Here is a 12130-nt window from a genome sequence, read left to right on the forward strand (position 1 = left end):
AAAAAAAAAAGATCAAATTATTAATGTAAGTTTTCAGTATGTAGTAAATACTATATAAATGAAAGATAGCCCTGGCCGTTTTGGCTCAGTGGATAGAGTGTCAGCCTGCGGACTGAAGGGTCCCGGGTTTGATTCTGGTCAAGGGCACATGCCTGGGTCGCAGGCTTGTTCCCCACTAGGGGCAGTGCAGGAGGCAGCTGATCCATGATCCTCTCTCATCAATGATGTTTCTATCTCTCTCCCTCTCCCTTCCTCTCTGAAATCAATAAAAATATATTTTAAAAAAATAAACGAAAGATAGCTATTATTACTATTTATTATTATCACTAAAACTATTGAATGTTTAGTCAGGTATTACACTTTATGCGTTAGATGCATTATGTCGTTTAATCTTTCTGTTAGTCCTATTATCCCCATTTCCCTGATGAATCAACTGAGGCCTACCTAGAAAGGTTAAGCCATTGCATTTGTGGTATTTTTTAGTGTGCTACGGAATGCCCTGTACATGCAGGGCATTTAGCTTGTTTCTGGGATCCTTGAATTTATTTTTAAAATCCTGTTGGTTTTCTGAGAAGTTTTTGCTGTTTGGATCCCGCACCCCTGAAGCTCACTCAGGTGTTTCCACTATTTCTCCACAGAAGGATTTACTCCTCCATGAAATTCCAAGTAGCACCAGGAAGACAGGCGTGGAGAAAGAGATGGCTAAGGAGATCTGCCAGAAATACCTGGAGAAGAGAGCAGGGGTTCTGCCGGAAGACTGTGCGGAGGCTTTGGCCATGGCCGTCTGCCTCTGCCTGCGGAGGCGGAATGCCAGCCTGGCAGAGGTGAGCTTGATTATCAGCCTTTCCCCAGCCATGAGCTCTGTCCTGGGTCAGCTGGGTCTCACTTCCGAGGCTGCATGGGTTTGCTTTATCAGGGACTAGGTTAAAATTCAGGGTTGATCCCTTCACTGAGATGTGATCTCATAAACCAGGGCTGTATTTGGTTGGAAATAGCAGAACATGTTGGAACTTACATCAGCAAAACAAGGCAGTATATGGATAAGGGTGTCTTACGAGCCTGAGGGCCATGTGCTGCGGGCCTGAGGGGCCCAGGGCCACACCCTTGGTTATTAACAGAACTCTGGTGCTCTTGCTGAACCTGCCTTATTCCTCCTCTTGTCTCTGTAGGCCCCCTTTCTCTTTTTCTTTATTTTCTTGGTTAGGGGATATGGCCATATTCACTTATATGTTAAAGTTCTGCCCCATGGAGAGACCAAGTCTCCAGGTCCCCATTCCAACATCTCAGTGAGAGAACTTTATTGGCCTAGCTAGGGTCAGGCTGGCCCCATTGGCCAGTCAGGTAAGATGAGGGGCACAGGGTCCGGTATATAAACCTGGTGGTCAGGGGAGGTCAATTTCTGAAAGGAGAAGGGTCCAGGCCCTAGAGAAAGGGAGCATTTTTAGCTTGTGGGCTAGGCAGACACCCCAGAAATTAACCACCACAGGAGGTAAAACATATTCTTATGGCTAGGATATGTAAAGGTGGTTTCCATGGTAATAGGTATAAATTTGGACACTGTTGCCTGGTCTTTTTAAGGTCAAAATTACTGCTTGAGAGGGCTTAGAGATAATCTAGCTGAGTGATTTTCAAGTGGTGTCTGGCAGAGTGGGGCTCCTTGAAAGTACCTCAGGAGTTGCTGTTGGCAGCAAGAGGACTATAGGGAGCTTTAGGCCCCACTTGTGGCTTCAATCAGACACCACTTTAACGTCTTATAATTATACTAGAGGCCCGGTGCACAAAAATTTGTACACTCGGGGGGGGGGGTCCCTCAGCCCGGCCTGTGCCCTCTTGCAATCTGGGACCCCTTGGGGGATGTCCACCTGCTGGCTTAGGGGGCTTGGGCCTAAGCTGGCAGACAGACATCCCTCTGGCAGCCCGGGAGCCCTCAGGGGATGTCCACTTGCCAGCGGGGAGCAGGCCTAAGCTGCAGTCGGACATCCTTAGCGCTGCTGAGGAGGTGGGAGAGAATCCCGCCACCACCGCTGTGCTGGCAGCCATCAGCCTGGCTTGTGGCTAAGCAGAGCTCCCCTTGTGGGAGTGCACTGACCACCAGGGGGCATCTCCTGCATTGAGCATCTGCCCCCTGGTGGTCAGTGTGTGTCATAGTGACCAGTCATTCCTAGTCATTCTGCTGTTAGGGTCAATTTGCATATTACCCTTTTATTATAGAGGATAGGGTTTGTGATAGCTGCCAAAAGTCTTCATCAAACACAACTGCTATAGCCCAAGCCTCCCATTTTATAGATGGGGACGTAGAGGCCCAGAGAGAGGAGATGATGAGGCCACAGAGTAAGTTTCTGTCAGAGCTCTCTGGACTCCTGGTTCAGCCCCATGTCCATCATCATCTTGCACCATGATGTGGCAGGAACTAGAGACCCGAGTCATTGTTCTAAGCCTGAGCTATTCTATGCTCTAGTGCAATAGTGTTCAGTCATTCGTTCAGCAGTTGTGTGCTGGGCACGGGGGATATATCAGTGAACAAGGCCAGTTCTACTTTCCTGGAACTCACAGACATTGCTCAGTAATTGACTGTGTGGTGAGCTCTGGGATAGTGTATGACAGGGGCCTCACCAAAGAGGACTTTCCCTAGGAAGTGTAAGCTGATGAAGAGCTGTCCAAGCAGAAGTAACAGCTCATGCAAATATGTAGCGTGAGTTGGGAGAGAGCTTGTCAGGGTCAAGAGAGAAGAAGGTCAGAGAGTCTGGAACGCAAAGTACTTGGGGCAAAGTGGCTTGTGATGAGTCTGCTGAGGAAGGAGTGGCCAATAATAGAGGTTGTGCAAGCACATTCAGGATTTTGAGGAAGTCACTATGGACTTAAGCAGGGGCAGGGCATAATAAGATTTACGTTCTAAAAATATTTTTCTCCTCAACCACTTATTCTTTCATTCAGCCTTCCATTAGGTTTATTTTTTGTTCAGTGTATTAGTTAAAGTGCTTGAAGAAACTGCTAGAATGAAGAGACTCCAAAATACAGTAGTTTAGAGATAAAAGATTATTCTCTTTAGCATACGAGTTTGAATGCAGGCAGTCCAGAGCTGACGTGGCAGTGCCACAGGATTGGGGACCCAGGCTCCTATATTGTTGCTCTGCTGTCCTTACTGTGTGGCTTCTGTTTCAGAGGCCAAGATGGCTGCTCTAGCTCAGGTCATCACATCTGCCAGCAACTGAAAGGGGTTAAAAGGAAGAGAACACATCCCCTTCCTTTTAAAGGTGTGACCTGGAAATACACATGTCACTTTCTCTCACACTGCATAGGCTAGAACCTCGTGATATGGCCATACCTAGCTACAGAGGAATGTAGTTTTTAGTGTGGCAGGTATTTATTGGACATATACTCTGAAGATTTATCTCAAGAGGTTACATTTGAACTGGGCCTTGAAGGTTGAGGAGGCATTTGCAATGTAGAATAAAGGGGGTAGAGCACTTTAAGTATTAGGAAGATGAGAGATCAACTGGGTCATGGACTTTAAGACAAGCAGGACTGGGTTCAGTGGTCAACTCTGCCGGTTACTAGCTGGGTGGCCTTAGGCAGGGAATTTAACCTCTTAGATCTTTTAATTTTTTTAACCTATAAAAACTCATTGTGCATCATGTGTCAAATGTGGTTTGTAAATTGCAAGGCACTGAGCAAATGAGATTTGTTAGGGTTGTTAAGGGTATGTATGTTTTAGGCCCATTGTGTGTGTTTGTGTGTAAAGAAGAAACATTCCTTCCCTGCCTTTCTCTAATTTTCCTAACTTCCCTAACCAGAAGAGCTCTCAAGGACAGTATCTATATTATTTTGGGCATTTCTAGATGAAAGTGATAAAAACTCTACTCAAACTCTTAGAAACACGAGAGAGAGAGAGAGAGAGAGAGAGAGAGAGAGAGAGAGAGAGAAAGGGAGTGAGATGGGGGTGATGTGAACAAGTGAATGAATGAATGCATTTATTAGCTCATTTAACCAAGTAGCAGACAGGACAGGCACTGCTGCTAGGGTAGCTAGAATCAGGGTCTCAACCAGAAAATGTGCAACTATCTGTGTCAGTGCCTGTGACTCTTTCTCCCCATCTTTTGCCTCTGCTTTACTCTGTGTTAGGGCTTCATTTTCACCTATTATAAATGGACTAGGGGCCTGGTGCACGAAATTCGTGCACTGGGTGTGTGTGTGTGTGGGGGGGAGTGTCCCTCAGCCCAGCTTGCCCCCTCTCACATACTGGGAGCCCTCAGGCGTTGACCCCCATCACCCTCCAATCGCAGGATCGGCCCCTTGCCCAGGCCTGACACCTCTGACAGAGGTGTCAGGCCTGGGTAGGGGACCCTCATTTCCCCCCATCACTGGTTCTGCCCCCAGCCCAGGCCTGATGCCTCTGGCCCAGGCGTCAGGCCTGGGCAGGGGACCCCTAGACCTCTCCAATTGCTGGCTCTGCCCCTTGCCCAGGCCTGATGCCTCGGCCAGAGGCGTAGACCCCCATCACCCTCCGATCGCCTAATCAGCCCCTTGCCCAGGCCTGACGCCTCCGCCAGAGGTGTCAGGCTTGGACAGGGGACCCCCATCTCCCCCTGATCACTGGCTCTGACCCCCACCCAGGCCTGAGGCCTCTGGCCCAGGAATCATGCCTGGGCAGGGGATCCCCATCTCCCTCTGATCGCTTGCTCCACCTGCCGCCCAAGCCTGATGCCTCTGACCCAGGCTTCAGGCCTGGGCAAGGGGACCATCATATCCCTCCAATCCCCAGCTCCGCCCCCCACCCAGGCCTGATGCCTCTGGCCCAGGGCAGGGGACTCCCAGCCCCCCGCCTGGGCAGGGGACTCCCAGCCCCCCGCCCAGGCCTGATGCCTCAGCCAGAGGAGTTGACCCTCATCACCCTCCGATCACCAATCACCGGATCGGCCCCTTGACTAGGCCTGAGGCCTCCGGCAGAGGTGTCAGGCCTGGGCAGGGGACCCCCAGCTCCCTGCGGTTGCAGGCTCCACCCCTGCCCAGGCCTAACACCTCCGGCTGAAGCATTAGGCCTGGGCAGGGGACCCCCAGCTCCCCGCAGTTGCAGGCTCCGCCCCTGCCCAGGCCTAACGCCTCTGGCCTAGGAGTCCGGCCTGGGCAGCGGGGACCCGCAGCAGCAGCGGCCCCGCGATCGTGGGCTTCGCTTTAGGCCCAGGCAAGGGACTCCTAGCTCCTGGGACTGCCAGCTTTGACCGTGCCCAGCTCCCATCGCTGGCTCCACCCCTACTTCCTGCTATCACTGGCTAGGGCGGCAAAGGTGCCTGATTCTCCCATCATGGCTGGGGGGCAGGGCAAAGGCGGCCCTGGGGCCGCCTTTGCCCTGCCCCCCAGCTCTTAGCTCCCCCCTGAGTTTCTGATCACTGTCAGTGGCAGGGGGCTTCTTCCTGCTTTCCCTTTCGCCTCCCTGCATTGTGCCTACATATGCAAATTAACTGCCATCTTGTTGGCAGTTAATTTGCATATAGCCCTGATTAGCCAATGAAAAGGGTAGCGTCGTACGCCAATTACCATTTTTCTCTTTTATTAGTGTAGATTTTCTGTGCATGGCAGAAAATCTGGCTATGTCACTAGAAAGCTTTAGGTGGGAAAAATCCCAGAGAAGGGTTTTGATTGGCCTGCACTAGTCATGTGCCCAAACCTGACCCAATCATTGAGGTTACAGGAATGGGATACTGTGATCGGTTCACTCTGGTCATGTGGTCTTATCTATAGCTAGGGTAGATGGGGGCAACTTCAGCTCTTTTCAAAAGAAGGACACTATTCTTCCAGGCCAAAGCAACAAGCATTTGATTCTTCAGTGTCTTTTTCCTCTGAGGCCTGAGAGACCTGTTAGATTTTTTATTTCAGAAAGAATTCTTGGTAAGTGGTCTTGTCTCTCTCCTCTCCAAGGTGTGTGGCTCTGTAGTTGCTGTGGAAGAGCGGCTCAGAGGTCAGGAGACGTCGCTTCCTTGGTGTGGGCTTTCTGAGAGCACAGGCTCTTCCTCCAACATCCCAGAAGAAACGGACGATGTAGACAATTCTAGCCTCGATGCCTCCTCCTCCTTGAGGACAGCACCCTGGTCTGGGGTTTCTGCTTCACCTGCCCCCACAGAGGACGGAGAAGGCAGGATGCAGGCCAGCGGGGGAATGCAGGCTGACTCCTCCTCTGAGGCCTGTACCAGTCCAGAGCCTCCCCAGGATGGTAAGTGTGTGGGGATCTGAATGTTTATACACATTTATATGTCCCTGACTCAGCCCATCATTTATTCCTTCCATCTCCCTTATTCACACATTCATTTGTTTATTCAGCCATTCACCTACCATCCGACTGCAGACTCTCTCCAGCCCCGCTATGTCGTCCATCACGGAGTCGTAGCCACTGATCTAAATATCTCTCGGGTCCATCTGCTTCTTTACTTTGCACCCATCCCCCTAACTCATCTAAGCTACTGTCCTCTTGCTAGATGACTGCACGCCTTCCCTTGTCCTCCCTGATCCACTCTGGCCCCTCACCAGTCCTTTTTCCAGGAGCCAACCAGAGTGACTTTTAAAAACAACTCATGTCACTCCTTGTTGAAGCCATTGTGTAGCTCCCCATTGCACTTAGGGACCAAGTCGAAACTCTTCCTCCAGACCAGCAAGGTCCTGTGTGGTTTGTCCCTGTCCACTTCTCCATCCTCGCTTCATAATATGAACCCATCCTCGCCGGCTGCTTCTAAAGATACCTTCTACCCAAATATAGGAGGCTTCCTTCTGAAATTAAGTTTGGAAAGCCTCTTCAATGCCTTGTCCCCGAGTAAACACAGCTCAGTGAATGTCCCAGGCTCTGACCATGCCTATTGCTCCTCCTCCCTTGTGGAAGAGAGAGGAAGAGAGAGGGTGTAAGTGCTCACTCCATCCCCACCCTCTTCCCCCGTGGGAGGAGCATGAGAGCCCCCTCTTCTCTCCTGCAAAGGCAGAAATGATGAAAACGCTCATTACACTCAGATTCAGAAACCTGATTTAAGTGAGAAACTGTGACCAAGTCTGGCTTTCTAAGAATTAGAAGAGTAGTACCTATTTCCAAATGTGTGTTTTTCAAGTGGCTTTTTAAAAAAACTTTCTGTTGAACATCAACTACAGAGACTTCGTGGAAAATCGAGATCAACGAGGCCAAAAGGAAGCTGATGGAGAATATCCTGCTCTACAAAGAGGAGAAACTGGACAGCATCGTGCTTTTTGGCCCCTGATTACCAGAACACAGCTGAGGACCCTTGTCCTCTATTGGAAAGACAACTGTCAAATCAAGAAAAAGATTTGGGGCAAAATCCAAGGTCTCCCAGGAACTACAAACCAAACATCAGCCTATCTGGGGAGAAGGGAAACTTCCAATTTCCAGAGTAAGTGTAGGGAGAAGGGACCTCAGCTTTTAGAGAAAGCAAAATCCATGAAGTCCTCTTCCGTTCTGGGATTTGTTAGTCAGAGCTGGGTATCATCAGGAGATGGAAGTGGAAACCCTGGCACATGGGCCCAGGATGTGGGCAGGTTCGTGGTTCAGGGGAGGGAGGATGTGACGTTAAGCGCCCCAGCAGATGCCGTTACCCTGTTCTCACCCCTCAACAACTGACAGAGCGTTCTGAATGCTGACGGCACTTTCCAAAGTTAAAATCTCTGGGTCATATTTGCCAGCGACCGCCTGTAAACCTCTGTGACCTGAAAGATTTTCACCTTGGGTCCCAATGCAGTTCTTGACGCACGTCTCAAGGTCTCAAGTTTTACAAAGGCCAGACACCTGGCAAAGGGCTCTGTAGGCTTTCTGCTTTCTTTTTTGGAAATCTTGCAACCCACATATATTTATTTAATGTCTGTCTACACCTTTATCCTCCCATCCCACTAATGCTAATATTTCTGATGGAGCTTTTATTTTGAGAATGTGTGTTATTTATAGCTGGATGAAAAATCAGAAGAACTGGTTTCATTCTGATTCTGCTGCTAATTAAGTCAATCATGTAATTTCTGGAACCTCAGTGTCCTTGTAAGTAACACCTGTTCATTCTCCCTCCTTGGGCTGTTGGGAAGAATAGGTGAGTCATAGCTATAGAAGTACTTTGAAAATGCACTTGTCCTGTTTTATAAAATAAAGAAATAAAAAGACATTAAACATCTGTTTCTGCCATGTACCTAATGTTTATGCAGTGGGTATATTTCTGAAAAGTCATGTTGCAGATTTTTTGGTGAAACAAATGTTCTTTTATATTCAGTGTGCCCTATTTGAAATAATCCTACTATAGTGATATTTTCCCTTTTATTTTTATAAAATAAATATACTTTGATGAAGTCAACCTGTATCTTGTCATTAGTTTTGTGTCCAGATGAATTTGTTTGGAGAAGTTGCTCTGCATCCATGAGCCGGGATATGATGGGGTAGCTAAGAGATTGTGTGCTTGCTGTAAATGCTGGCTTTTAATAGCTGTGTCATCTTGGGCTAAGTTAGGACATTACTTTGAGCCTCTGTTTCATCTATACCATGGGGAGAATAAAAAGTACCTGTTTCATAGGTTTATTGTGAGAGCAAGGGTCAGATTCTGGCTGGTGTAAGCATTCAACAGCCCCCCAGCAATGTCAGCTTTGTACTGATATGTAAAAAGCCAGGTGGGCTTCAGCCCAGGTGGACAGTGATCTGTACTGACACCCCGTCTTAAGCTCCGGTGGCATGTGGAAAGCACCTTATAATTATGGGCAGGGTATTTACAGGGCTCTTTGAGCAATAGAGGGCCGATGCTAATAGGGTCCTGGTTATCCAGACATACTTGCATTTCTAGACTCGGGCTTCATATATTTCTGGAGAGATTCATTGAGAATCTGATTAAAGCTGCAGAACTCCCTTCAACAAGCTGTAAAGACATACACATACATTATTAATTATGTGTATTAATTATGTGTATTAATTCCAGGGGTTCTTGGGCACCACAGTGCCTTTCCACGAATCCCCAGAGGGTTGAATGGCCCGACGTTTTAAAGATGAATATGAGCGAAAAATCCAACCAGTACAAAAGGTCACCTGATGGAAAGGAAGCCATTTAACCATTGGAACGTAGGCTCTCATTTCTTCTCCCCAAAGGCAAACACTGTTACTAATTTATTACTAGTTCCAGAGGTGATTAGAAAAAAGCTTTCTGTCTAATTGGTGGACTTCATTAGTCATTGTGTGTGCTATGTGCTGTTGAGTTGGCTCTGACTCCTGGCAATTCTATGAATGAGTGATGTTCACAACCCTGTGCTCAACAGCCCTGCCAGTTCTTGTAGACTCGTGTCTGTGGCTCCTTTAATGGAGTTAATCCATCTCATATTTGGCTTTTTTCTCTTCCTGCTGCCTTCTACTTTTCTCAGCATTATTGTCTTTTCCAAGGAACCCTGGCTTCTCATGGGTAGTCCAGGGTATTCGTAGAGCTTTCCTCCAACATCATATTCAAATGAACTCTTTTGTTTTCTTCCCGATTAGCCTTCTTCTTTGTCCAACTTTTGCATCCATACATGCTAATTGAAAATGCGAGGGTGTGGATGACCTTAGCTTTGGTTTCTAATGACACTTCTTAGCTCTGGGTGACCTCTCCTAAGTCTTCCATTTCTGACCTTTTGAGTCTCAGCCTTCTCTTCATTTCTTGGCTGCAGTCTCCATTTCATTGATGACTGAACTAAGGTAAGCATTAGTCATTAGGGAAATGTAAATAAAAAACACAATGAGATACCACGTCACACCTAGGATGGCCATAATAAAAAAGACAGGCAATAAAGTGTTGATAAGAATGTGGAAAAATACCCATCCAGCGTGGCTCAGTGGTTGAGTGTCTACCTATGAACCAGGGGGTCATGGTTTGGTTCCTGGTCAGGACACATGCCTGGTTGCGGTAGGGAGTGTGTAGGAGGCAGCCAATCAATGATCTTTCTCTCTCATCAATGTTTCTATCTCTCTCCTGCTCTCTCTGAAATCGATAAAAACGTTTAAAATTTTTAAAAATGATAAAAAAAAAAAAGAATGTGGAGGAATTAGAACCCTCATGCTTTGGTGGTGAAATTGTAAAATGGTGAGCTGCTTCCCCCACATTCTCAGCTGCAAAATGTTAAATATACTAGTAGTTTCCATATGACCCAGCAATTCCACTGGTAGATAGCTACCTAAAAGAAATGAAAACATATGTCCATACAAAAGCTGGTGCACCAGTGTTCACAGCAATATTCAGAATAGCAGAAAGTAGAAACAACCCAAATGTTCATCAACAGATGAATGGATAAACAGAATGTGCTATATCCAAGCATTGGAAGATTATTAATAAAAAAATTTTTAATTAAAAATTATCCATAAAAAAGAAGTACTGATACATTCTACAACATGGATGAACCTTGAAATGATTTTGCTAAGTAAAATATATGATTCCATTTTTATGAACTGTCCAGAACAGGCAAAAACAGAGACAGAAACTAGGAGTGGGGGTGGGGGAGGTTGAGAAGGGAAGTAGTAATGGTCACAAGATTTGGGGGTAATGAAACTGTTCTAAAAGTAGATTAGAGTTATGGTGATGGTTGCACAACTCTAATAAATAAAAATATGTTAAAAACCCATCAAACTATATATAGGTGAATTTTATGGTATATAAATTATATCTCAATAAAGTTGTTAGAAACACACAAATACACAATGGTCAATCTTAGGCATTAAAAAAAAATCTTGCCCTAACTGGTTTGGCTCAGTGGATAGAGCATCGGCCTGCGGACTGAAAGGTCCCAGTTTCGATTCCGGTCAAGGGCATGTACCTTGGTTGCGGGCACATCCCCAGTGGGAGATGTGCAGGAGGCAGCTGATCGATGTTTCTCTCTCATTGTTGTTTCTAACTCTCTATCCCTCTCCCTTCCTCTCTATAAAAAAATCAATAAAATTGCCAAAACCGGTTTGGCTCAGTGGATAGAGCGTCAGCCTGCGGACTGAAAGGTCCCAGGTTCGATTCCAGTCAAGGGCATGTACCTGGGTTGCGGGCACATCCCCAGTAGGAGATGTGCAGGAGGCAGCTGATCGATGTTTCTCTCTCATCGATGTTTCTAACTCTCTATCTCTCTCCCTTCCTCTCTGTCAAAAATCAATAAAATATATTTTAAAAAATCAATAAAATATATTTTAAAAAATCTTGAGGTTCCACTCCTCTCTCTTTTTATTATTTTTTGCTTTACACGGGTTATTTCATTCATGCTGCTCTGGATTCTGTGTTTTTTCATGTCTTTCTTGGCTATTCTTTCTCAACAGTACATTTGGGTCACTTCACTCTTTTTGCCTGGTAGTCCACTATGGATAGTCTGCACTTTATATAACTAGCTTTGCATGTTGCAAACTGAGGTTGTTTTCATTCTTGCACTACAAATACGATGCCTTCGTGCCAACTTACATGTCCTTTGGTGACATATGGGATAGCATTTCCCCACATTCTCAGTTGCAAAGAATCTTATCATGCTTTTAAAATATATATATTTAAAAAAATAAAAAATATATATTTATTGACTTGAGAGAGCAAGAGAGAGACAGAGACGTCGATTTGTTGTTCCACTTTTTCATGCATTCACTGGTTGATTCTTGTATGTGACCTGACTGGGGACTGAATCCACAGCCTTGGTGTATCCAGACGATGCTCTAACCGGCCAGGGCAACATTTATGCTTTTTAATCACTGCCAATCTAATGGGTGAAAACAATTTTATTTGTATTTTTGACTGAAGTAGAGCCATTTAAAAATATTTTGTTAGGCTTTCGTAATTTCTTTGTTCATTCCTTTGTCCATTTTATTTTATTTTTATTTTAAATATATTTTATTGATTTTCCACAGAGAGGAAGGGAGAGAGACAGAGAGTCAGAAACATTGATGAGAGAGAAACATCGATCAGCTGCCTCCTGCACATCCCCCACCGGGGATATGCCCGCAACCCAGGTACATGCCCCTGACTGGAATCGAACCCGGGACCCCTCAGTCCCCAGGCCGACGCTCTATCCACTGAGCCAAACCGGTTTCGGCTCCTTTGTCCATTTTAATACGAATTCTCTTATTGCTATAGTTTTTACATGATAAGGCCATCAGACCTTTGTCATATGTTTCAACTATTTT

At 46.3% G+C, this 12130-nt stretch overlaps 1 protein-coding gene across 1 annotated transcript in view; it reads left to right on the forward strand.

Annotated features, from left to right (window-relative positions):
- IRAK2 (interleukin 1 receptor associated kinase 2) overlaps positions 1-8329 on the forward strand; it is a 64833-nt gene extending 56504 nt beyond the window's left edge. Inside the window, exons 11-13 of the mRNA XM_081105727.1 lie at positions 639-824; positions 5917-6208; positions 7129-8329. Of these exons, the coding sequence (XP_080961853.1) occupies positions 639-824; positions 5917-6208; positions 7129-7235 (585 nt within the window). The 3' untranslated portion in view covers positions 7236-8329. The remainder of the gene's footprint in view (positions 1-638; positions 825-5916; positions 6209-7128) is intronic.
- The last annotated feature ends 3801 nt before the right edge of the window (positions 8330-12130 follow it).

This window comes from Myotis nattereri (assembly GCF_964212035.1).
Source record: "Myotis nattereri genome assembly, chromosome: 14".
NCBI classification, from domain to species: Eukaryota; Metazoa; Chordata; class Mammalia; order Chiroptera; family Vespertilionidae; genus Myotis; species Myotis nattereri.